This window comes from Mobula birostris, chromosome 4, assembly GCF_030028105.1.
Source record: "Mobula birostris isolate sMobBir1 chromosome 4, sMobBir1.hap1, whole genome shotgun sequence".
Taxonomy (NCBI): domain Eukaryota; kingdom Metazoa; phylum Chordata; class Chondrichthyes; order Myliobatiformes; family Myliobatidae; genus Mobula; species Mobula birostris.
The window spans coordinates 15,941,623-15,969,105 of record NC_092373.1 but is presented as its reverse complement, the minus strand read 5'-3'; the positions used below and the strand labels follow the sequence as shown (position 1 = coordinate 15,969,105).

The window sequence follows — 27,483 nt, the reverse complement described above, 5'->3', positions numbered from 1 at the left end:
TATACAATCCTGACATTCATTTTTTGTGGGCATTCACAGTAAATACAAAGAACCACAATAGAATCAAAGAGAAAACACACGCAAAGGTGGACAAGAAAGCAGTTTGCAAGTACAAAATGAAACAACAATCATAATTAATAAATAAGTGCTAAATAATACTGAGAGCATGAGTTGGAGGGTCATTGAAAGTGAGTTCATAGGTTCAGGAATCAGTTCAGAGTTGTTATCCACACTGACTCAACGGCCTGGTACTTGCCTGGAATGGGATGCCAGGAATGGCTGCAGAAGCAGATACGACAATAAAGAGATCGTGTGTAGGCAGAAGATTTAGCTCAATTTGTCATTGTATTGGGCGCAGACATGGTGGGCTGAAGGTCTTATTCCTGTACTGTTCTATGTTGTAAACACATTGTGTGAAGGATTATGCTAAACAGGTACCCTTCTGCCATTTTAATCACCAAATTAACAGTGCAAGAAAGATCACTCCTCCACTCAGCATTACTTAGAACAACAAGCAGAATAAATTAAATGTTGACACACACACAAAAACACAGACACACAAACACACAAAAACAGACACAAACACACAGACACACGAAACCACACACACACAAAAACACACACACGCACACACACAAACACAAACACGCAGACACAAAAACATACACAAACACATGCAAATACACACACACACACACACACACACTGCAAGAGATTCTGCAGATGCTGGAAATCTTGAGCGAAACACACAAAATGGTGCAGGAACTCTGCACCCCTGAAGGGGAGTAATAAGTCGCTGTTTCAGACCAAGACTCCCTATCAGGACTCACCCACAAGCACCACACACAATAGATACAAAATTCACCCTCTTTCACTGTTTGAACTGTGGATTTTGTGTACAGTTTTCTTTGAATCTTTTTGTAGTCATGTAGTTCTTTATTTCCTTATGAAACTTTCAACATCCTTAAGAAAATTCAGCAAAATATGACATTATGTCGAAGTGCAGAAGGAAGACTTTTCTCATTGCTTTCAGGGAAGTGGATGTTGCTGGCAGATCCAGCCATCATTGCCTTTCCTCAGCTGACCTGCTGAAGGAGAAGATGCTTCACAGCCACTGCTGTCGCCCTGGTACAAAAGATGGACAAAGGTCGACAGTCTGTGTGCAGGAAGGATCCTCACCCTAGGCTGGAGGGAACCAGGGTTCACAGTTTCAGGACAGGACTGAGATGTGGAATCAGAGAATCATGGAGTATTCAGCATGGCAACAGGCCTTCAGTCCACAGTACCCACTCTGCTAGTTCCCACATTCTGCCCATCTCTCTCCAAACGTTCTTCCTCTATGTACCTACCCAAGCTGTTTTTGAAATGTACTTGTCTCAACCACCATCCCTGGTACCACACTCTGCATGAATATATTGTCCCTCAGGTCAGAATCAGAATCAGGTTTAGTACCATCGCCATATATTGTGAAATCTGTCACTTTAAAATCTTTCCTCTCTTACCCTAAATCTGTGCCCCCCCCACTAGATTTTGACTTCCCTCTCCTGGGGAAATAGACTGTTACTATCGAACTGATCTAAGCCTCTCAAAATTTTAATCATTTCCATAAGGTTAACCCCCTCGTTCTCCTGTGTTCCAAAGAATAAAGTCCTAGCCTGGCCCGCGGGCACTCTGGGTGGCAACATCCCCGCAAGTCTTTCCTGTCCATCAACATCTTTACTCTAATATGGTGACCGGAATTGTACACAGTACTCCAAGTGCAGCCTCACCAATATCCTATATGCTGCACCACAAAGTCCCAGCTCCCGTGCTCAGTGTCGTGCCTAATGAAGGCCAGACTGCCAGACACCTTTCTCACCTCCCTCTTTACCTGTGGTGCCACTTCCAAAGGTCTCCTGGGTCCCTCCGTTCCAATCCACTCCCTAGTGCCCTAGCTCTCAAGTTCAAGTTTCAATTCAATGTCATCTGCCTGTACATAAACACAACCAAACAAAACAATGTTCCTCCGGACCACGGCGCCCCCACAGCACATCATCCAAAACATCATGCTATAAGTAAGTGAACAAAATATAATTCAAAATTCAAAATTCAAAATCACAGCATGAGTAAACAGTAAATAGCACAGTAAACAGCTGGCTGGCCTAGTGACGAGACCTCGGTGGTAAGCAGGGTTTTCATGAGTCTCACAGCCCGAGGGAAGAAGCTGTTACTTAGCCTGACTGTCCTAGTCCTGACGTTTCTGTACCTCCTTCCTGACAGTAGTGAGTCAAACTGATTGTGGATGGGTGATAGGGATCCTCAACAATATTTCGGGCCCTTCGTATACAATGCTGCAGGTAAATATCACAAATTGGGGGAGGGAGGGAGATCCCAGTGATCCTCTTGGTGGTTTCTACTGTCCCTACAGGATCTTGCAGTCCAATGCCTTGCAGCTTCCATACCACACACTGGTGCAGCCAGGCAGGACACCCTTGATGGTTCTCCTGTAGAAAATTGTTAGAATGGGGACAGGGAGCCTCACCCACCTCAATCTCCTCAAAAGTGCAGATGCTGCTGGGCCTTCTAGAGGTGTTGTGGGTCGAGGTTAGACCATTCAAAGCAAAGGTCCTATTCAGGTTTATGAAATGCAACACCTCACGCTTATTTGTATTGAAATCCATATGCCACTCCTGGTCCCACTTTGATTGAGACCTTTTTGTAATCTACAATGAATTTCTTCACCATCAATAACACATAATTTTGTGTCATCCACAAATTTATCCAGCTTTATGCATGGGCATCCAAGTTATATTTATAAGTAACATATAATCCCAACACTATAGCACACTACTAGTCACTCTTCAACCACCACCCTCAGCTTCCTTCCTCTGAGCCATTTTTGGGTCCATCTAACTAGCTAGCTCTCCTTGGACTCCGTGAGACCTAACACACTAGACCACCACCACCCCGGCACTCATCAGTTTCTGTGCAAAAGATGCTTGCCCCGCACATCTCTTTTGAACTTAACCCCTCTCACATTAATGCATGCCCTCTCGTATCTGACATGTTGACGCTGGAAGAATGATCCTGACTACCTACCTCATATGGTCTCAGTGGCCACTTTATTAAGTGCATCTATACACCTGCTCATTATTTAAGAAAGGATGTGCTGACGTTGGAGAGGGTTCAGAGAAGATTCACTAGAATGATTCCAGGAATGAGAGGGTTAACATATGAGGAACGTTTGTCCGCTCTTGGACTGTATTCCTTGGAGTTTAGAAGAATGAGGGGAGACCTCATAGAAACATTTCGGATGTTAAAAGGCATGGACAGAGTGGATGTGGCAAAGTTGTTTCCCGTGATGGGGGAGTCTAGTACGAGAGGGCATGACTTCAGGATTGAAGGGCGCCCTTTCAGAACAGAAATGTGAAAACATTTTTTTAGTCAGAGGGTGGTGAATCTATGGAATTTGTTGCCACGGGCAGCAGTGGAGGCCAAGTCATTGGGTGTATTTAAGGCAGAGATTGATAGGTATCTGAGTAGCCAGGGCATCAAAGGTTATGGTGAGAAGGCGGGGCAGGGGGACTAAATAGGATAAAATGGATCAGCTCATGATAAAATGGCAGAGCAGACTCGATGGGCCGAATGGCCTACTTCTGCTCCTTTGTCTTATGGTCTATGGTCTTAACGCAACTATCTCATCAGCCAAACTCAATACATAAGAGCATGCAGACATGGTTAAGAGGTTCAGTTGTCGTTCAGACCAAACATTAGAATGGGGAAGAAATGTGATCTAAGTGACTTTGACTGTGAAATGTTTGTCGGTACCAGATGGGGTGGTTTGTCTATCTCAGAAACTGCTGAACTCCTGGGATTTTCAAGCACAGCAGTCTCTAGTTTAAAGATAATGGTGCGAGAAACAAAAAAAAAGATCCGGTGAGCAGTAGTTCTGTGGGAGAAAATGTCTTGTTAACGAGAGAGGTCAGAGGAGCTCAAGCTGACAGGAAAGCAACAGTAACTCAAAGAACCATGTGTTACAACAGTGGTGTGCAGAAGAGCATCTCTGAATGCACAACATGTCAAACCTTGAAGTGGATGGGCTACAGGAGCAGAAGACCATGGCCATACACTCAGTAGCCAACTTATTAGGTACAGGAGCTATTAATTAAATTAGCAATCAAATGTTTGTAACAATAAGTATTTCACTTGGTCTTTATTGACTCCTAAGAGTTAAAAACAAAAGGGGAAGTTGACCAGAGGACTGGTAACTGCTCACTTGTGCACTGGCTTTTTGAATTCTGCAGTCCATTTCCAGAAACAATGGTTTAGCAGAGTTAAAAAGAGAAATGTTCATATACTTTGAGGAAGCAGGTTTTGGAGGGATCCAATCACGAACACGAGAAAATCTGCAGATGCTGGAAATCCAAGCAACACACACAAAATGCTGGCGGAACTCAGCAGGCCAGGCAGCATCTATGGGAAAGAGCATAGACGACATTTCAGGCTGAGACCCTTCATCAGGACTACGATGAAGGGTCTCGGCCTGAAACGTCGACTATACTCTTTCCCATAGATGCTGCCAGGTCTTGCAGGGGTGAAGGGAGAAGGCAGAGGAGTGTGCAGTTAATTGAGAGAGAACCATCACTAAATGGCCTGTAGCAATCGTGTGATCACTCCAGTCGAGTATGATGTTCTCCTAAGGAGTTGTCCTTTGGTGTGTCAGGTATCTGTAGAGGCCAATTCAGGATCCACATATTCTGGGTAAGAGCAAGAGGTGTCTCTGGTTAGTGGTCGGGGCCTGTGGCTGTTCAGTCTCTTTTTCCAGCAGTCGCTTGTTCACTGTGACACAGTGGAGGTTGTTCTCAACGCAGCTCCCTCTTGAACAGATTTCCTCCAGGTGTATCTACTGAGTGCAATGTCTTCCCAGTTTTTAGACGTAATGTTGAACTTCTTCAGGCTGATTTTGAAGTTATCTTTGAAACATTTCCTTTACCCACCAGGGGCTCGCTGACCGACCTTCAGCTGGGAGTGAAGGATCTGTTTGGGGAGATGTGAGTTAGACATAACTGATCCATTGGAGTCGCTGTTGCTTTATCGTGGTGGAGATACTGTTCATGTTGGTCTCCTCCAGTACACTGTTGTTAGTGCGTCAGAAGGCATGTAGGATTCTCTGACTCGTTGAAAGCTTGTATTTATTTATTTATTTGTTTGCTGAGATACTGTGAAGAGTATTTTCTTCCTGTCATGCCACTCAGCAACACCATCCTAATCATGGGACAAGTATGTCGTTAGACTGTGGGAGGAAAGTGGAGCACCCAGAGGAAACCCACGCGGTCACGGGTAGAACGTACAAACTCCTTACAGGCAGCAGCAGGAAGTGGATCAGGGTCGCTGGTGCTGTAAGGCATTTTGCTAACCACTTCGCTACCATGCTGCCCCAACATGTTAACAGAAAGATTACATGAACCTTAAATAACCTTAAACCTGTGCTGATAAAATGTGTCAGCCCAAAACATCGACTGTCCGTTTCCTTCCATAGGTCCCGCCCGACCGCATGAGTTCATCCAGCATTTTGTGTGTTGCTCCAGATTTCCAGCATCTGCAGTCCCCTGGTGTGCCCACTAAGCTTAAATCTTCCTCTTTGAGCATCCATGTGACAGTCTGTCCTTCAGTTTTCCCAAAGAATAGGAGTTCACGCAAAACGGAGTCACCTGAGTTCACCACCATCTCCCCTCCAAAGCCTTTGCAGTGCTATAATCTAGGGTGGAAGAAAGTCTGTTGCCCCCCACCCACAACCCTGGCATCCTGGAGCCCGAGACAGGAATTGCCAGTGGGGTATGAAGGAGACAGCTGCCTTATGACGTTTTAAACCATTCACTGTATCCTGATGACAGTTGCCCTCGGCTCAGGAGAACATCAGTTACAGGTTGACACCATGCATTTTATCAGCTGGATTACTGAGGAATGAAGCATGCAATGGCAATCCAGATTTATCGATGTCTGTTCACCAGGTGACCAGTAATTTGGTAAGCACTGCCATCCGTCATCTGAATTCATGGCAGGATTTCTCTCTATCCTGTCATCAGTATCTCACTCTGATCTGCACATCAACCTGGATCCAACTCAAGCGATTCAGCAACCTTTATTGTAAAACTGTACCTTGCAGCGAACTACTGTAAAGCCACAAGACATAGGAGCAGAATTAGGCTTTTGGGCCCATCAAGTCTGCTCTACCTTCCACCATGACTGATTTATTATCCCTCTCAACCCCATTCTCCTGCCTTCTCTCTGTAACCTTTGGCGCCCTTACTAATTAAGAAACTATTAACCTCTGTTTTAAATATATCCGATGACTTGGCCTCAGCAACCAACTGTAGCGATGAATTCCTCAGGTTCATCACCTTCTGGCTAAGGAACTTTGTCCTCATTTCATTTCTGTTCTAAAAGGACATCCTTATATTCTGAGGTTGTGCCCTCTTGTCCTAGATTCCCCCACTGCAGGAAACATCCTCTCCACATCCACTCTATCTAGGCCTTTCAGTATTCGATAGGCCTTATTATTCTAAACTCCAGCAAATACAATCCCAGAGCTATCAAATGCTCCTCCTATGTTAACCCTTTCATTCCCAGAATAATTTCCGTGAATCCAATCTGGTCCCTCCCCAATGCCAGTACATCCTTTCTTAGATAAAGGGCCAAAACTGTTCATGATATTCCAAGCGCAGTCTGATCAATGCCTAATAAAGCCTTATGTCCCCTCACAACATTGAAGGGGGACTTTGAGCCCATCTGATCCATGAGAGCTATTGCATTGAAACGTACTGGATACCAAAAGGCCTGGATAGAGTGGACATGGAGAGGATGTTCCCCTTAGTAGGAAACTAGGATCTGAGAGCATAGTCTCAGAATAAAGGGCCATCTTATTAGAGCTGAACTAAGGAGAGATTCCCCGTGCAGGTCAAGGCATTGGGTGTATTTAGCAGAAATTAATATATTCTTGATTGGTAAAGGGGTTAAGGGTTGTGGGAAGAAGGCAGGAAAACGGAGTTAAAAAATTAACCATGATTGAATGGCAGAGAAGACTCAATGGGCTGAATGGCCTAATTCTGCTCCTATATTTTATGGTCTATTCCCTCTCAGATACCCCTCACTACATCCTAATTTTCTGCTCCAGAAGTAGTTTACATTAGCCAAGTTATCTGCCAGCATTCATATTGTTGGGATGTGGGAGGAAAGCACAGCACCCAAAGGAAACCCAGGGGCACAGAGAGAACGCCATCATGCTATTCTAATGATCTCTCTCTCTCCCCCCCACTTCCACTCTCCCTCTTTCCATCTTTCCCTCTCTCTCACCTCCCCCTTCTCTCTCCTATGCCTCCCTCCTTCTCCGTCTCTCACTTACTCTCTCTCCCCCTCTCTCCCCTCCCTCCCCCTTCCCTTTCCCCTATCTTTCTCCCACTCTCCCTCCCCCAAGTATTTCTCTTTCTCTCCCCCCTCTTTCTTTCCTCTCCCTTTCTCCCTTCCACTCTCTCTCTTTTTTCCTCTCCCACTCTCTCTATCTTTCTCTCTCCTTTCTCCTTCTCCCTTCTGTCTTCCTCTCTCTATCTCCCACTCCCCCTCTCCCTATGCCTCTCTCTCTCCCCCTTTCTCTCCCTCTCTTCCACCCCGTTTCTCCCTCCCCCTCTCTCTCGACGCCATTGACAGCAGAGCAAAGTGGCTCCGATACATCGGCCACTGTATACTCCATTGAATATATTGAATCAGTTGGTTTCAGGTACAAGTCTGATTCCAGAGGCCTGTGGCAAAGATCAGCAGAAGTGCAACATTCCGAGCCCTGGTTTAATATGTTTGGAGGGGTGGAAGTAATTTTGGGGAGAATCTAAAATGCATTTTTATACATTAATTACAGCACCATAAAAAGGGAAGTCTAATCTCCAAACAGCTATTAATAACTCCAATCCAATGCCTGGGGCTTATGGTACGTAAGGATGTGGTGTGGTTCACGATATTCCTGAGGTTATGGTGACTCAGTTGTTCAAGCGGCGTCTCTGTGCGCTCATGAATCCAGATAAAAGGTTTCTGTGCAATGCAAAGGAGCTAGATGACAATTTTCCCAGTGGGCTCAGCGCAAATGGGATCCATATTGTACCATCACCCGAGGAGCTGATCAAAACTTGATGTGAGGTTCTCCAGGTAAATACTTTTTCATTAGACCATAAGACATAGGGGCAGAATTAGGCCATTCAGCCCATCGAGTCTGCTCTGCCATTCCATCATAGTTGATTTATTATCCCTCTCAACACAATTCTCTTGTAACCTTCGGCACCCTTAATAATCAGGAAATTATCAACCTCCGCTTTAAATCGACCCAATGACTTGACCTCCATAACCGCCTGAGGCAATGAATTCCGCAGGTTCACCACATGCTGACTAAAGTGGTTCTTCCTCTTCTCTCCTCAATAGGAAATTCCTTGTATTTCTGAGACTGTGCCCTCCAGTGCTCGAGTACATCCCACCCCACCCACTAAAGGAAGTATGCTCTCCACATCCACTCCATCTTGACCTTTCAATATTCGATAGTTTCAATGGGGTCCCCACTCAGTCTTCTAATCTCTCCTGAGTACAGGCCCAGAGTCAATAAGTACTTATAATAGTTAACCCTTTCAGTTCTGGGGTCACTATTGTGAACCTCCTCTGTACACTTTCCAATGCCAGCAAGTCCTTTCCGAGATAAAGGGCCCAGAACTGCTCACAGTGTTCCAAAGAGGTCCTCTACTGGGTCTCTTTCCCCCCCCCTCCCCACCCATCCAGTCTGTTCATCACCCACACACTCCCCTACTGGGACCTCTATACACCCCCCCCCCCCCGGCACAGTCCTCTACTGGGACCTCTTCACCTCCTCCCACCCCCACTCAGTCTGTTTATCACCCACACACTCCTCTACTGGGACCTCTTCACCTCCCCTCACACACTCAATCTGCCCATCACTCGCACCCTCCTCTACGGGGTACTCTTCCTCTCCTGCATCGATTTATAGTATAGTGCAAAAGTCTTAGGTGTGTGTATTCCCCTCTCCCTGCCCCCTTCCCACTCTCAGCCCACATCAGTGACCCATGTCAGAATCAGGCTTATCATCACAGAGTACGTGATGAAATTTGTTTTTATTTTTGTGGCAATATATAAAATTACTGCAGTACTACGCAAAAGACTTAGGCAACCTAGAGATATATATAAATATGTGCCTTAGACTTTTGTACGCTACTATATCACCTGCAAGATCTTGTTCCACCTCTTTGCACTGGGCAATCTCCTCTCAGTCTTTCAGTCTTGACCCAAAACATCAACTGTCTATTTCCCCCCACAGAAGCTGCCTGACCCATTGTTCCTCCAGCAGATTGGTCATTGTTCTAGATTCCAGTATTTGCTGTCTGCTCTCTCTCTCTCTCCAAAATTAATAGATCCCTGAGCTAGCTGGCAAAAAATACTTTTTTTTATATATATATATAACCATTGAAAACCAACCCTAATTTAAAATAACTTAAAAATTGAAAATAGTGTTAAATATTTAAACATAATAAAACATATATAAATATGAAAGGGTTAGATAAGATAGAGGCAGAAAAGTTGTTTCCACTGATAGTGAGACTAGAACAAAGGAATGTGGCCTCAAGATTTAGGATGGAAACAAGTAGAAACTGCTTTTCCCAGAAAGTAATAAATCTGTGGAATTCTCTGGCTGGGAAAGCTGTAGAGGCTACCTCATTAAATACATCTCAGGCACAGTTAGATAGATTTTTGCATATCAGGGGAATTAAGGGTTTTGAGAAAAAGGTATTTTATTGAATGGCAGAACAGGCATGATGGGCTGGATGGCCTACTCCTGCTCCTATTTCTTATGTTCTGATAGGTAAGACATGTAGAAAGAAATTCAAATAAATGCAAAGAATTAAATATAACCCCAGAAATTAATAATATTTCCCTCAGGCTTCCTTCTGCATTGAAATCAATGGGGCAGAACTCACAGTAACAGGTGTAAGTTTCTTAATGGGATTCTTTTCTCAAAGTGATTGGAAATACTGTGGGATTCCACGAGGAGTCCAGTGATGGTGTGCAGCTGACAAGACACCTGCAGACAGCTATCAGCAAACTGGGCAACTCTGCAGTTGTTCCTTGGTGTGGAAATGTGAATCTTGCAGATTCAGAATCAGAATCAGGTTTACTGTCACTGATGTATGTCATGAAATGTGTTGTTTTGTGGCAGCAGGACAGCACAAGACATAAAAATTACTATAAGCTACAATAACAAAAAATAAATAATAGTGAAAAAGAGGAATGGTGAGGTAGTGATCCCGGATTCTGGAATCATTCAGGAATCTGATGGCAGAGGGGAAGAAGCTATTCCTGTAATGTTGAATGTGGGCCTTTAGGCTCTTGTACCTCCTCCCAAATGGTGGTGATAAGAGGGCATATCCCAGATAGCGAGGGTCCTTAATGATGGATGCTGCCTTTTGAACATGGTGGGAAAGTTTGTACCCATGACAGAGCTTAAGGAGAGAACAGGTGCTGAGGAAGAGGATTTCTTGGAATGTATGCGGGATGGTTTTTTGAACCAACATGTCCAGGAACCAACTAGAGAGCAGGCTATTCTGGACTGGGTTTTGAGCAATGAGGAAGGGTTAATTAGCAATCTTGTCGTGAGAGGCCCCTTGGGTAAGAGTGACCATAATATGGTGGAATTCTTCATTAAGATGGAGAGTGACATAGTTAATTCAGAAACAAAGGTTCTGAACTTAAAGAGGGGTAACTTTGAAGGTATGAGACGTGAATTAGCTAAGATAGACTGGCAAATGACACTTAAAGGATTGACGGTGGATATGCAATGGCAAGCATTTAAAGATTGCATGGATGAACTACAACAATTGTTCATCCCAGTTTGGCAAAAGAATAAATCAAGGAAGGTAGTGCACCCATGGCTGACAAGGGAAATTAGGGATAGTATCAATTCCAAAGAAGAAGCATACAAATTAGCCAGAAAAAGTGGCTCACCTGAGGACTGGGAGAAATTCAGAGTTCTGCAGAGGAGGACAAAGGGCTTAATTAGGAAGGGGAAAAAAGATTATGAGAGAAAACTGGCAGGGAACATAAAAACTGACTGTAAAAGCTTTTATAGATATGTAAAAAGGAAAAGACTGGTAAAGACAAATGTAGGTCCCCTACAGACAGAAACAGGTGAATTGATTATGGGGAGCAAGGACATGGCAGACCAATTGAATAATTACTTTGGTTCTGTCTTCACTAAGGAGGACATAAATAATCTTCCAGAAATAGTAGGGGACAGAGGGTCCAGTGAGATGGAGGAACTGAGCGAAATACATGTTAGTAGAGAAGTGGTGTTAGGTCAATTGAAGGGATTGAAGGCAGATAAATCCCCAGGGCCAGATGGTCTGCATCCCGGAGTGCTTAAGGAAGTAGCCCAAGAAATAGTGGATGCATTAGTGATAATTTTTCAAAACTCATTAGATTCTGGACTAGTTCCTGTGGATTGGAGGGTGGCTAATGTAACCCCACTTTTTAAAAAAGGAGGGAGAGAGAAACCAGGGAATTATAGATCGGTTAGCCTAACATCGGTGGTGGGGAATCTGCTGGAGTCAGTTATCAAAGATGTGATAACAGCACATTTGGAAAGCGGTGAAATCATCGGACAAAGTCAGCATGGATTTATGAAAGGAAAATCATGTCTGACGAATCTCATAGAATTTTTGAGGATGTAACTAGTAGAGTGGATAGGGGAGAACCAGTGGATGTGGTATATTTGGATTTTCAAAAGGCTTTTGACAAGGTCCCACACAGGAGATTAGTGTGCAAACTTAAAGCACACGGTATTAGGGGTAAGGTATTGATGTGGATAGAGAATTGGTTAGCAGACAGGAAGCAAAGAGTGGGAATAAACGGGACCTTTTCAGAATGGCAGGCAGTGACTAGTGGGGTACGGCAAGGCTCAGTGCTGGGACCCCAGTTGTTTACAATATATATTAATGACTTGGATGAGGGAATTAAATGCAGCATCTCCAAGTTTGCGGATGACACGAAGCTGGGTGGCAGTGTTAGCTGTGAGGAGGATGCTAAGAGGATGCAGAGTGACTTGGATAGGTTGGGTGAGTGGGCAAATTCATGGCAGATGCAATTTAATGTGGATAAATGTGAAGTTATCCACTTTGGTGGCAAAAATAGGAAAACAGATTATTATCTGAATGGTGGCCGATTAGGAAAAGGGGAGGTGCAACGAGACCTGGGTGTCATTATACACCAGTCATTGAAAGTGGGCATGCAGGTACAGCAGGTGGTGAAAAAGGCGAATGGTATGCTGGCATTTATAGCGAGAGGATTCGAGTACAGGAGCAGGGAGGTACTACTGCAGTTGTACAAGGCCTTGGTAAGACCACACCTGGAGTATTGTGTGCAGTTTTGGTCCCCTAATCTGAGGAAAGACGTCCTTGCCATAGAGGGAGTACAAAGAAGGTTCACCAGATTGATTCCTGGGATGGCAGGACTTTCATATGAAGAAAGACTGGATGAACTGGGCTTGTACTCGTTGGAATTTAGAAGATTGAGGGGGGATCTGATTGAAACGTATAAAATCCTAAAGGGATTGGACAGGCTAGATGCAGGAAGATTGTTCCCGATGTTGGGGAAGTCCAGAACGAGGGGTCACAGTTTGAGGATAAAGGGGAAGCCTTTTAGGACCGAGATTAGGAAAAGCTTCTTCACACAGAGAGTGGTGAATCTGTGGAATTCTCTGCCACAGGAAACAGTTGAGGCCAGTTCATTGGCTATATTTAAGAGGGAGTTAGATATGGAGTTAGATGTGGCTACGGGGATCAGGGGGTATGGAGGGAAGGCTGGGGCAGGGTTCTGAGTTGGATGATCAGCCATGATCATAATAAATGGCGGTGCAGGCTCGAAGGGCTGAATGGCCTACTCTTGCACCTATTTTCTATGTTTCTATGTAACACTAGAACACACCCTTCAGCCCACATTTGTGTTGACCATGATGTCAATTTAACTAAATCTAGATTATTTTAGTAATAATTAAACAAAGAAACCAGCCTGCATTTGGTCCATATCCCTGCATTCTCTGCATATCCATGTGCCTGTTGAATACCTCTATTGCGGCAGCAACCATCACCAATCCTAGGAGCAAGTTCCGGGCACCCACCAATCTCTGTAAAAAAACTAGCTTCACACTTCATCATCATCACCATCATTGTGTGTGCTGTGTTGTATGATGTAGATGATCGTGGTCTTTCCATGACCATGATTGTTCCCGGCAAATTTTTCTACAGAAGTGGTTTGCCATTGCCTTCTTCTGGGCAGTGTCTTTACAAGAAAAGTGACCACCTCAGCCTGGTATCAATACTTTTCAGAGGTTGCCTGCCTGGCATCAGTGGTCACATAACCAAGGCCTGTGATATACGCCAGCTGCTCATACAACCATCCACCTCCTGCTCCCATGGCTTCACGTGACCCTGGTCTGGGGAGCTAAGCACCCTTGCCCAAGGGTGACATGCAGGCTAGCGGAGGGAAGGAGCACCTTACACCACCTTTGGTAGAGACATATCCCCAACCTGCCTCAGAAATATCCCTTAAATATTCCCCCTCTTGCCTTAAAGAGCTATACCTTTCATTAGCTGACACTTTTACCTTGGGAAAATGATTCCTTTGACTGTCATAATTTTATAAAGCTCTATTAACTCTCCCCTCGGCCCCCAACACTCCAAGAGAAAACACCCTGATTTGTTCACCCTTCTCTGAATCCCTCTAATCCAGATAAACCATTTCTGCACCTTCCCCAAAACCTCAACATCTTTCCTATAAAGGCGTGACCAGAATTCAATGTAATACTCTAGATGCGGCCTAACCAGAGTTTTATACTGCCTGCAACATGACTTCCAGTCTCTTACACTCAATGCCTTGACTGATAACTCTTACATTCAGTGCCCTCCCAGAGTGCTTGATGGCTCTATGCCTATACTCACTGGAGATTAGATGAAAGACTGGGGAATCTCATTGAAACCTACCGCATATTGAAAAGTCTACATAGAGTAGATATGGAGAGGATGTTTCCAACAGTGGGAGAGTCTTGATCCAAAGGGCAAAACTTCAGAATACTGGGATGTCTCTTCAGAACAGAGATGAGGAGGAATATTTTTTGCCAGAGGTGATAAATCTGTGGAATTCATTGCCACAGATCTTTCATTGAATCCTGTTATAGTTGCTATTCTATAGATTTGCTGAATATGCCCACAGGAAAATGAATCTCAGGGCTTATGTGGCGAAAATTTTTACTTTGAACTTTAAACACAGACGTCCATGGTGGCCAAGTCGTTTGGTATATTAAAGGAGGAGGCTGATGGGCTCTTGATTAGTAAGAGTATCAATGGGTACAGGGAGAAGGTATGAGAATGGGGTTGAGATGGAAAATATATCAGGCATGATCAGATAGCAGAGCAGAATCAATAGGCTGAATGGTCTAGTTCTGCTCCTATGTTTTATAGTCCTATGGCTTCTTCAGTGTGGCTATTAGGTGGTTGGTACCAAACTGCCAGGAAAGAGTTAAAGTACTTCAAGAAACAGATTGAGAAATGGGTGAGCAGGCCACTTTTACACGAGGGAAGGAGGAAGAGGTGGAGGAAAGGGAGATAATATTAATGGAAGAGCTTCAGCTTCAGATGAATGCTCCTTGCTGCACTGTGCTCTTTTCAGTTCCCATACTGTCCATATTTGTGATCTTTCTTACCAATTTGTGCCAGATTCTGGGAAGTCTTGTTCCAGGGACCTGTGGTTCTTGCAAGTTGCAAAGAAAGGAAGGATTCTTCATCCCAGAATTGGAAGTTCTAACCCACAATGAAAATGCCCAGTCTAGCCAAAGTATTCAGATGACTTCCCTACGTTACAAATAAAGAAAGATTCAGATTTCCAGAACATCTTTTACAGTGACATAGGGTACTTCCCGCAAATTAAATATTTCTGAATTGTAGACAAATCGAAAACACAAAAGTCAAATTATACACAGCTGTATAATTATACACACCCATGAATATCACTGCTATAGCAACCAGATTATCTATTTCTTTAGTTATCCAGGACTCCATGGATAAATGAAAGAGTCCTCTTTGAAGAGATTTGGTATGTCACCAAAGACTCGAGTAGGTTTCCACAGATCGCATGGAGAGTGTTCTGATTTGGGGGGTGGAGGGGGGAAATGGCAGAACGTTGTAAACTCAGCCAGCTGCATCATGGCCACAAGTCCCCCCACCATCAAAGACATCTTCTAAAGGCGGCATTCATCTTGATGGATCCTACCACACAAGGCATGTCCTCCTCTCTTTTTCACACCGAGGGTGGTGGGTATTTGGAATGAGCTGCCAGAGGTGGTGGTTGAGGCAGATACAATTACTAAGGTGTTTCGATATACCTGGACAGAAAATATGCAGATGGATATTTGTCTACTGTGGGGAAATGGGAGTAGAGTAAATAGGTGTCATGGTCAGCATGGAGAAGATGGGCTGAATAGCCTTTTTCTGTTCTGTACAGCTCTCTGTTTCTCTAATGGGAGTGACACAGCAGTGTAATGGTTAGCACAATACTTTACAGCACCAGTGATCAGGTGATCTGTGTTCAATTCCCACTACTGTGTAGAAGGAGTTTGTATGTTCTCCCTGTGACCATGTGGGTTTCCTCTGGATTTCCCAGTTTCCTCCCACATTCCAAAGATGTACTGGTTATGGTTAGCAAGTTCTAGGCAAGCTGTGTTGGTGCTAGAAGTATGGCGACACTTGTGGGCTGCCTCCAGTCCATCCTTGAACGGTGTTGGTTGTAGTCGCAAACAACGTATTTGTCTGTATGTTTCGAGATATGTACATGCGATAAACAAAGCTAATCTTTCAATTTTTCATTCAAAAAAAACCTCTTTTGTCCAGGAGTTGATTGGGCTGAATATTCTTTCTGAATGGAATCTTGGCAGATGTGAACTTGACTGTGTATTTCCAGTAATGCGTCTGACATTTCACTGGTGTCGGACGTGTATGGGTTGACATTATTACTTGGACAACACCTATTCCCATCAGTAACGACATAATAGGAGCTCTAAGGGCCACAGAATGACAGCCAGGCAACAGTTTTTCCTCAATACCGGGAGTAAATCACGCCAGCCTCTCTGCTGAAAACCTGGCAAGTTTCAGTACAGCCCACAAACTGCACCCACATCTGCTAACGTCACACAGTTCTTCTTTCTCCCCCTGCTGATATATACCTAGTGGTGACTCCACAGGCAAAGCTCAAAGCAAATTTATTATCTATATATGTCACCATATACAACACTGAGATACATTTTCTTGTGGGCATACTCAATAAATCCATCAACAATAATAGAATCAGTGAATGGCCACACCAGTTAGGTGTACATACAGTGTGCAAATGACAACAAATTGTTTATATACAAAAAGAAATAATATAATGATAATAAATAAGCAATAAACATCAAGAACATGAGATGAAGGGTCCTTGCAGGTGAGCCTCTAGGTTGTGGGAACATTTAGGTGAAATCGTTATCCCCATTGGTTGTACAGCCTGACGGTTGAGAGGTAATAACTGTTCCTGAACCTGCTGGTGTGAGTCCCAAGGCTCCTGTACCTTCTTCTGATGGCAGCAGTGAGAAGAGAGCATGTCCTGGATGGTGGGGGTCCCTGATGATGGATGCTGCTTTCCTGCGACAGCACTCCATTTAGATAGTCAATGGTGGGGAGGGCTTTAACTGTGATGGACTGGGCCATATCCACCACCTTTTGTCGGATTTTCCATTCAGGGGTATTAGTGTTTCCATACCAGGCTGTGATGCAGCCAGTCAAGATTCTCTCTACTGCACATCTATAGAGGTTTGTCAGAGTCTAAGACATGATACTGAATCCCTGCAAGCTCCCAAGGAAGTAGAGATATGCCGTGCTTTTTTCATAATTGCACTTATATGCTGGGCCCAGAACAGATTTTCTGAAGTGGTAACACCAAGGAATTTAAAGTTCCTGACTCTCTCCACCACTGATCTCCCCCCCCACCCCCTGCTGAAGTCAGTGAAAAGCTCCTCGGTCTTGCTGACATTGAGTAAGAGGCAGTTGTTGTAGCAGTCTAACGTCAGGCTGGGAAGTCCAGGGATAAAAGATAGAACACCACAGTAAAGGCCAGTGGCCCACGATGCTGTGCTGAGCCTTAACTGACTTCAAGATCAATCTAGCCCTCCTTTCCACGTGGCCCTCCGTTTTTCTTTCATCCACATGCATTCCTAAGAACCTCTTAAATGACCCTAACATACAGTACCTGCTTTTAGCACTATCCCTGCCAAAGCATTTCATGCGCCCCTTGCACTCTGTAGAAACCAACCTCTGAAACCACACCATACTTTATTCTAATCACCTTTAATTATGTCTCGTGTTAGCCATTTCGTCCTGGGAAATGTCTTTGGAACTCGACCTATGTCTCTTGTTATCTTATGCATCTCTGTCAAGTTACCTCTCACCCTCCTTTGCTTTAAAGAATAAGAGTACTAACTCACTCAGCCTTTCCTCAGAAGACATCCTCTCTCACCTAGACAATGTCCTGGTAAATCTCCTCTGCACACACTCTGAAACTTCGACATCCTTCCTTTCATGAGGTGACACAATACTCAAAGTGATGTCTAACCAGATTTTATAGATCTGTAACATTACTTCATGGCTCTTGCACTCAATCCACCAACTAACAAAGGCCAGCCAGGACGACTACTCTGAGGGACCAGTGGACGTGGATCATAAGATGTACCTATCCAAATTCCTCCTTAAATGTTGAAATCGAGTCTGCATCCACCACTTCTGCTGGCAGCTCGTTCCACACTCTAACCACCCTCTGAGTAAAGAAGTTCCCCTCATGTTCCCCTTAAACATTTCACCTTTCACCCTTAACCCATGACCTCTAGTTCTGGTCTCACCCAACCTCATCCATACCCCTATCCCTACCCCTCAATTTTTTTTTTATAACTTTATCAAATTTCCTCTCATTCTTCTACACTCCAGAAAATAAAGTTCCAACTTAGTCAATCTTTCCCTACAACTCAGGTCCTCAAGTGCAAGTAACATCCTTGTAAATTTTTTCTGGACGCTTTCAGTCTTATTGACATCTTTTCTGTAGGTAGGTGCCACAACTGCACACAATACTCCAAATAGGTCCTCACCAGCATCTTATACAACTTCGATATAACATATTGTATTAGATATTTCAACCCTGGGAAAAAGATATTGGCTTTCTACTCAGTCTAAACACTGATAGGCTGCATCTGGAATATTGCATTCAATTCTGGTTGCTCCTTTATAGGAAGGATGAGAAGGTTAAGGAGATGATGCAGAATAGGTTTGTTAGGGTACTGCCTGGATTGGAGGTCTTGGGCTATATTAATATTCAGTGGAAATGTTTGATCAAGTTAAGAATACGATTAGCTTTATTTGTCACATGTATATCAAAGCATACAGAGAAATGAGTTGTTTTGCAACACAGTCTGAGGATTCTGATGGGGACAGCTCACAAGTGTCACCACGATTACAGCCACCAACATAGCCTGTCCACAACTCAATAACTCTAACTGAACATCTTTGAAAAGTAAGAGGAAACTGGGGTACCTGGGGGAAATCATGGGAACGATATACAAACTCCTTATAGACAGCGATGGGAATTGAACCTCTGGTTGGTGGTCACTGGTGCTGTAAAGCAATTTCAATAACCGCTACACCACTGAGAGGCATAGGTTAACAGCTGCTGCAAAGAAATAGTTGAAGGCTTGATGAGTTGATCACGTGATTGTAGGTGACTAAAATCTATCTTGTTTAACCATCTGCATCTTCCTCATGCATATGCATTAGTTGGCATCCGGTCATATTATTATATCTATCAAACTCATAACAGCCTCAACTGGTTAAGATTGCCTGATTAAATAGCCATCATTAGAGGTGATTAATTGCAAACAGGATGCTGAAATGTGATCAAATCCACAGTCTAATGGCATATCTCCTGGAGAACTTGATCTCTGTGTCCAGACAGATGGCATACAAGCAGCAACTAACTGGAAACTCAGTTCATACTATATAAGAACATTTAATGTGTGTGCAGAGTATGAAGGTGGAGAAAAAAAGACCATGAGACCATAAACATAGGAGCAGAATTAGGCCATTTGACCCATCGAGTCTGCTCCATTATTCAATTATGCCGATTTATTATCCTTCTCAACACCATTCTTCTGCCTTCTACCCATATTCTTTGACATCAAAAATCTAACAACCTCCACTTCAGATATACCCTAATGACTTGACCTCCACAGCTGTCTGTAGCAATGAATTACATAGATTCACCATCCTCTGGCTAAAGCGGGTCTTTCTCATCTGTTCTAAATGGCCATCCTTCTATTCTGAGATTTCGCCCACTGGTCCAAGACTTCCTCACTATAAGAAACATCCTCTCCACATCCACTCTATCTAGGCCTTTCAATATTTGATAGGTTTCAATAAGATTCCCTTTCATTCTTCTAAACTCCAGTGAGTACAGGCCCAGAGCCATCAAACACTCTTCATAGATAACCTTTTCATTCCCAGGATCATTCTAATAACTCTTCTCTGGACCCTCTGCAATGCCAGTACATCTTTTCTTAAGTAAGGAGCCTAAAACTGCTCACAATACTCCAAGTACAGTCCGACCAATACCTTATAAGGCCTCGGTATTATATCCTTGCTTTTACATTCTAACACGAATTATGCTTTTATATTCTAGTCCATATATTTTAAAAAGAAGAAGAATTAACTCAAATGGGAATGAAACTTCTTTTGATTGGCTGGAGAGATGAACACATTCAAATATCCATTACCTCATTTGAGTTCCCTGTTCGAGAGAAGAGGCGAGGTGGAGATACGTCTCTACCAAAGGAGGTGGAAGGTGTCCCTTCCCTCTGCTAGCCTACAGGTCACCCTGCTTACCCCTGAATAGGGCCACGTGTAGCCATGGGAACAGATGGTGGATGGTCATATGAGCAGCTGGTGCATATATGCAGCCACTGACACCAGGCAGACAATTTATGAAGAGTATTGATAATGGCTAGGGTCATCCATCTTGTAAAGACACTGTCCAGAAGAAGCCAATGACAAACCACTTCTGTGGAAAAATGTGCCAAAAATAATCATGGGCATGGAAAGATTTCAACATTTAAGAAGAATTTGGATAAGTACATAGATGGGAAGGGTATGGGGGGGGGCGGGGCTATGGTCCAGGTACAGGTCGATGGTACTAGGCACCGTAATAGTTTGGCATGGACTAGATGGGCTGAATGGCCAGTTTCTGTGCTGTAGTGCTCTATGACACTATGATAATTTAACCTAAGTAGTGGTCCAAAGTCTTTTTAATATCGTCATTGAATTTGCTGTATGACAGAATTTAGTTTCTTCGGTGTATGAGGCAGTTTTATGAGAAGAAAGGCTTCTGGAATTGCACAATAGAGAGAAAGTCAAGAAATTAACCATGCTAACAACTTGCATTCGTATTTTACATTTCACAATTTACAAAAGCTATTATCAAACAAAAATATAGCAGGAGTAACACAAGGAGATTTTTTCTCTATTTAGAGCTACCACGCAGAACAGGTCCTTCCGACCCAATGAGCCACAATGCCCAGCAACCCACCTATTTAATCCTAGCCTAATCACAGGACAATTTACAATGACTAATTTACCTACTAACTGGTAGGAAACTGGAGCAATTTGAGGAAATTCACATGCTCAAGGGGAGAACGTACAGTACAAACTCCTTACAGACACCATTGGAATTGAACTCTGATCTCCGACAGCACAAGTTGAAACAGCATGGCACTAACCACTACACTACCATGGCATCCCAGTTTTGTTTTACATACTAGGACAGGTAAATGAGATCTTGGTAAAGGAGGCTTTAAAGGGAAAACTTGTAGGAACAAGGAGAGGTGAAAGATGTGGAATGTAAACAAGTTTTATCAGCTTGCAAAAGACATTCAACTTTGTCCAGTCAGCTCCACTTAAAGATATTCCAAACAAGTCAGCTAATCCTGAATTTTATTTGAGGAAAAATCATTTAGTTGTAAACAGATTATTCATTTGGCAACGATCTTCACTATTGGCAGAAGAGCATGCTTGACTTTCAAAAGCATCTGTATCTCCAAATGTACTCTTATCCTTGAGAGTGAGAATAATTTTTCTGAATTTGGCTGTTGGAATTCCTTTAAGATCTGCGGAATTCGTTGTCACAGGCGGCTGCAGAAGCCAGGTCCTTATGTGTATACAGTATAAGGAAGAGGTTGGTAGATTCTTGACTGGCCAGGGCATGAAGGGATAGGGGGAGAAGACAGGAGATTGGGACTGAGAGGAAAATAGATCAGCCATGATGAAATGGAGGAGCAGTCTCAATGAGCCAAGTGGCCTAATTCAGCTCCTATATCAAATGGACTTGTAAATGGTGAGCAATATAAACTCAGTTTTCTCCCTTGTAGTTAAATAGATGAGATTCCTTGTTGAAGAAGTTACCTGTTTAAGATTCCTGATTTTGCAGTCCATTGTAAATCCAGGAATCAAAACAGAACATCGGTGTTGGCTCTGCATCGAGATTGGTTGTATCTTGAGGATCCTTATTTATCCATGTGCTTTTAGTGGCCACTTTATTAGGTACAGGTGATATGTGGTTATCTGGATTACTATCACCCTCCTGTCACTAAGTCTGGCCATTCTCCTCTGACCTCTCATTAACAAAGCACTTTTGCCATCAGAACTGCCGCTCACTGGATTTTTTTTTTTTGTTTTTTGCACCATTCCCTGTAAACTCTAAAGAGTATTGTACATGAAAATCCCAGGCAATCAGCAGTTTGTGAGATACTCAAACCACCCGATCTGGCAACAACAATCATTCCCCGGTCAAGGTCATTTAGGTCACACTTCTGCCCCATTCTGATGTTTGGTCTGAACAACAACTGAACCTCTTGACCATGTCTGCACACTTTTATACATTGAGTTGCTGCCACATTATTGGCTGATTGGACATTTGCAGGTGTACAGGTGTACCTAATAAAGTGGCCACTCAGCCTTTGTCACTGAGTGAAAATTGTGAGCAACATACACTCAAGTTTCCCCTTGTAGTTAAATGGATGAGACTCTTTGTTGGGGGAGTTGCCTGTTTAAGATTCCTGACTGCGCAGTCCATAGTAAATTTCAGGAATCGGAAAGAACTTTGGAGTCGGCTATGCATAAAGATTAGTTGTATCTTGAGAATTCTTTTATTTATTCATGTAAGTGTCATTGGAAAGGTCAACCGTTTTTCCTTACCATTGTCTAGGGAAGGTGGCAGTGAATCACCTTTCTGACAAACAATCACCTTCCTAGACTATTTCATAACTTAGTTAAAATTTAACTGCGGTTGGTTGGAGTCTATCTGGAGAGCTTAGAAGATTACTTTGATTAAAACATACAAGATCCCAAAGTTTTGTAAGAATGTTTCCTCTTGTGAGTAAATCTAGAACTAAGGGTCACTGTCTAAAACTAAGGGAATCCCTCATTTAAGATTGAATTGAGTCATTTTTCCCCCTGGGGTGTTGTGGCTCATAGGAACATTCATCTTCAAAGGCCATAAAAGGAGTATCATTGAGGATTGTAAAGCAGAGATTCCTGATAAGTGAAGGGTGAAAAATTTACCACAGGACTATAAGGTGTAGGAACAAAATTAAACCATTTGGCCCATCGGGTCTGCTCCACCGTTCAATCATGGCTGATTTATTATCCTTCTCAGTCCTAATCTCCTGATCTCCCTGTGACCTTTGACACCTTTAGTAATCAAGAACATGTGTTAAATATACCCAAATGAATTGGCCTCCGCAGCCATGTGTGGCAATGGATTCCAGATTCACCACTAAAGAAATTCTTCCTCAACTCTGTTCTAAAGGGACATCCTTCTGTTGTGAGAGATAAATGAGAAGGTGGAATGAGATTACGGTCAACAATCCTATTAAGTGATAGTATAAGTACTAGAGCCAGGTAGTCTATTCCTATTGGTATGTTTGTATGTACAGTACGGTGCAAAACTCTTAGGCACATCGATATAGCTAGGGTGCCAAAGACTTTTGCACAGTACTGTATTTGTTAACGTGGAGTGGAGAGCGAGTTTGTAATCCTGACAGGAGGAAAGGATGTTGGGAATAGCGAGTGCGGAACACCGCAGCATGGCTGTGGGACAGGTGGCAGAGGAGTGCCAGGTTCAGTGGGTGGCTATAGTGCAGACACACCCAGCCCTGAGACGCCAAGCAAGGTAATTTAATTCCAGGCAATTGGTTAATTGATCATTACCTAATGTCTCTCTGGTGCCTCCTGCACCCTCTCCTTTCCCTTCCCATTTTCCCAACCATGATTCCCCTCTCACTGCCCCCTTCCCACTCTCAGTCCACATCAGTGACCCATATCAGAATCAGGTGTATCATCACTGACATACAGTATGCCATGAAATTCGGGGTTTTTTTTGCAGCAGAAATACAGTGTAATACATAAAATTACTACAGTACTGCGCAAAAGTCTAAGGCACCCAAGCGTTTTCTTTCTCTCTCTCTCTCTCTCTCTCTATATATATATATATATACACACACACATATATATATATATATATATATACACCCAAGATTTTGCACAGTACTGTATGCAGTTGGAATTCAAAGCGGTGAGATAAGTCACTTGGTGACTGTGACCAGTGATGGTGTTTGTGTTCTTCTCTTCTCAATCTCACTCTGACTACAAAACCTTCTGCTATTTTCACCCCCATCTACTTACTTTGAGAGCTTCACCTTGAGCCCTTGTGAGAGCAAGTTATCACATCCCTACCATTCTCCGATGTAAGGGTTTGATGAACAGAGGGATCTTGTTGCCCCCCGAAAGTGGAAACACAGATTGATAGGGTGGTTAAGAAGGCACACCTTGCAGCTGTCCTTCCTCTTCCTCACCTCTTCCCCCTTCCTTTCCAGTCCTGAGGAAGAGTCTTGGCCTCAAACGGCAACTGTTTATTTCCCTGGTTGCTGCTGAGTTGCTCCAGCATTTTGTATGTGTCGTTTTGGATTTCTGGCATCTGCTCAGTTTCTTGTGTTTATGATATGACTTGCTTACCTTTATTCACTAGGGCAAGGCATTGAGTTCAAAAGTCAGGAAATTATGTTGCAACTTTATAAAGCTCCCATTAGTTTGCATCTGGAGTATTGCATACAATTATGGGAAGGATATCGAGACTTTGGAGAGGGTGCAGAAGAGGTTTACCAGGGTGTTGTCTGGATTGAAAGGCTTGTGCTATCGCAGGAGGCTGGACAAACTTAGATTGTTTCCTCTGCCCGGCAGAGGCTAATGGGAGATTTGATAGAGGTTTATAAGGTTAATGAGAATCACAGAGTGAGTAAACAGACAGTATCTTTTTGCTAAGGTTGAAATGTCTAATACCAGAAGGCATGCACTTAAGGTGAGAGAAGGTACTTTCAAAGGAGATACAAGGGGCAAACTTTTTACATAGAGAGGGTGGATGCCCGCAATGTGCTGCCTGGGGTGGTGGTAGAGGCAGATACATTAGGAACTTTTAAGAAACATTTAGATAGGCGCATGAATGTGAGGAAAATCGAAGGTTATGGATGTTGTGTTAGCAGAAGAGATTAGTTTATTGGCCATTTCATTATTAATTTAATTGGTTTAATTTAAAGGGTCTGTTTCTGTGTTGTGCTGGTCTATGTTCTATGTTCTACAAAGTGGTTTATTCCGAACTCACTTTTCCTATTATCTGTGAAAATGTCATGTTCATGACCTTTGACATTGTATTTCCCGGATAAGCTGAACCATTTCCTGTACCTATTGGCAACAAACAAGCCACTGGAAGAACTCGAAGGATTGAGCAGCATCTGTGTGAGGAAAGGAAATATCGTCATCTTGATCTGAAATGTCAACAGATTCTTTCTCCCATAGATGCTGCGTGGTCCACTCTGGTCCTCCAGCAGACTGAGTTTCACTTCTCACAACCACATTGAAACATACAGTGAAATGAGCTGTTTACGTCAACAACCAGCACTCAGAAAGATGTTCAAGGGGCAGCCCTCAAGTGACCAGCACCAATATAGCATGCCCACAACATTGAGCAGAACATTAGTACTCCAGATTCAAGCCTCTGCGGGCTCTTGTGTTTCCTCCGAATCTATCCGACCCATTTGTAAAACTAGGAGTCCACCATCAAGATAGAAGCTCAGCCTCTATTTACCTTGAAACACCGGCCTGCCCGGTGTTCCCTCGACACTCCCCAGTTCTAACTTCTGCACCTTCTCTTGAACCTCAGAATGGGCTGCATGGTGGCATAGCAGTTGGCGTATCGCTATCGCAGGGCCAGGGTCTGGGATTCAATTTCCGCCACTGCCTGTAAGGGGCTTGTCTATACTCTACATAGCTCCAGTTTCCTCCCACATTCCAAAGACATATGGGTTAATAACGCAGGCTTGTTAGGGTGAGAAGGGCCTGTTACTGTGTTCTATCTGGGAAGGGCATGTTACTGTGTTGATGGATGATGCTTTCTCGTGGCAGCGCTCCTTGTAGGTGTTCTCAATGGTGGAGAGGGCTCTTCCTGTAATGAACAAAAGTTGGCCAAAATCTGGAGTTTGTTTCTTCAGCTTTGCTCACAGGAGAAACGGGAACAATTATAGGCCAAATCTATTCTGATGTTTCATAAGATCACATCTGATTGGTTGTAAGTCCAACTCCACGTCCCTATCTACCATCAATAATTTTTCTGCCTTTACCTATTGAGAATATCCAAGAAAGGTCCACTGTCCTGCCTGTACCCCACAACCATCGACACCTCTATTAACAAAAAAACCTGCCTGTCTCTGCCTTAAATTACTGAGTTGCCCTTCATACATCTCTGGAGAAGACTTGTGACCCTTTGCAAGACAAAATCTTAATTCCCTATTTTAAATGAATATCCAACTCATCTTGACACAATGACACCAGATCTAAATTCCCCTATTAGTGGAAGCATCCCTCATTGTCCACCTTCTCGATTCCATCATGATCTTACATGTCAAGTTATCACTTAATCTTCCAAAGTCCAAGGGGGAGGCGGTATCACACCCTGCTCATTTTTTCCCCACAAACATCCCAGAAATCAAAACATGAACTCTCCCTCATCTCCCATGTAAGTATATCACTGCATAAATAATGAGACTGAAACTGAATGCATTGCTCCATAAGTGGTCTCAGTAATGGCTTATAGAGTTGTTGCTCATAGAGAGCAGCATAGAGGAATGAAACTAGGGAAAGTTCAAATGTCCAAAAGCTGAGAACATGTAGATGCTGGAAATCTGAAAAATAAACCAAAGCACAGGGCAGGTAAGGCAGGAGAGAGAATGAATCCAAGTGACACATTGGTCACATCATTAGTCAAAGCTACTCTGTCTGAGGAGAGGAAGTGGAAGGAGATGAGTAAAGATGGCAGAGAGAGAGAGAAAACTTGGTGGGACTGTGAGAATCAAATCATTGCCAGAACTCTGAAATACAAGAAATGCTGGATATACCTAGCAAATCAGGCAGCATCCATGGAGAAATAAAACCTGAGGTGGATGACCTTGTAATAAAACTGATCCATTCTGGCTCAAACAGGAATAGCTGATTATCTGAAATTGTTAATTTTGAAGTCCCAGAGCAGTATTGATTTATTATTCCCACAAGTACAGTGAAGATCTTTGGTGTGCACACCACCCAAGCATGTCACTCCATTCTCTGTAACGTGGTGTAATCCTTCAAGCTTTTGTATCTTCGGCCTGACGGGAGAGGGGAGAAGAGAGAGTGACCTGGGTGGGAGGGGTCCTTGATTATGCCTGATGCTCTCCCGAGGTAGTGGGAAGTGGAGTCAATGGAGGGAGACTGGTTTGCATGATTGGATTCACAACACTTCACCACTTCCTCTGGTCTCAGGCAGAGGGCCATTGCCGTACTAGGCCGTGACACATCCTGATAGGATGCTTTCCTGACGGAAGATGAGCTGTCATTCCGCAAGCTCCTGCAGGAGGTCACGTGAGAGCGGGAGAGCAGGATGCAGCGTTAAAACGACGGGTGGCATGAAGGTTGAAGTGTTCACTTCTTCACCGCAGGTCTGCAGGGAGTTCCAGCGTGGCAACTGCACGAGGGGCGAGAACGACTGTCGCTTTGCCCACCCAGCGGACATCGCGATGGTGGACACCAACGACAACACCGTCACCGTGTGCATGGATTACATCAAGGGCCGGTGCTCCCGGGAGAAGTGCAAGTACTTCCATCCCCCCGCCCACCTGCAGGCCAAGATAAAGGCAGCACAACACCAAGTCAACCAGGCTGCTGCTGCCCAGGCCGCAGCGACCGCAGCCGCTATGGTGAGTGACTA

At 43.7% G+C, this 27,483-nt stretch overlaps 1 protein-coding gene across 8 annotated transcripts in view; it reads left to right on the top strand.

Moving 5' to 3' along the window:
• Window positions 1-27,483, top strand: part of LOC140196176 (muscleblind-like protein 1) — a 322,691-nt gene that overhangs the window by 263,761 nt on the left and 31,447 nt on the right. For 7 of the 8 annotated variants that reach the window (XM_072254943.1, XM_072254940.1, XM_072254936.1 and 4 more), the window contains one exon: window positions 27,215-27,472. The exons of the other annotated variant lie outside the window; for it this stretch is intronic. In XM_072254943.1, the coding sequence (XP_072111044.1) occupies window positions 27,215-27,472 (258 nt within the window). The remainder of the gene's footprint in view (window positions 1-27,214; window positions 27,473-27,483) is intronic. 8 annotated transcript variants of the gene reach the window in all.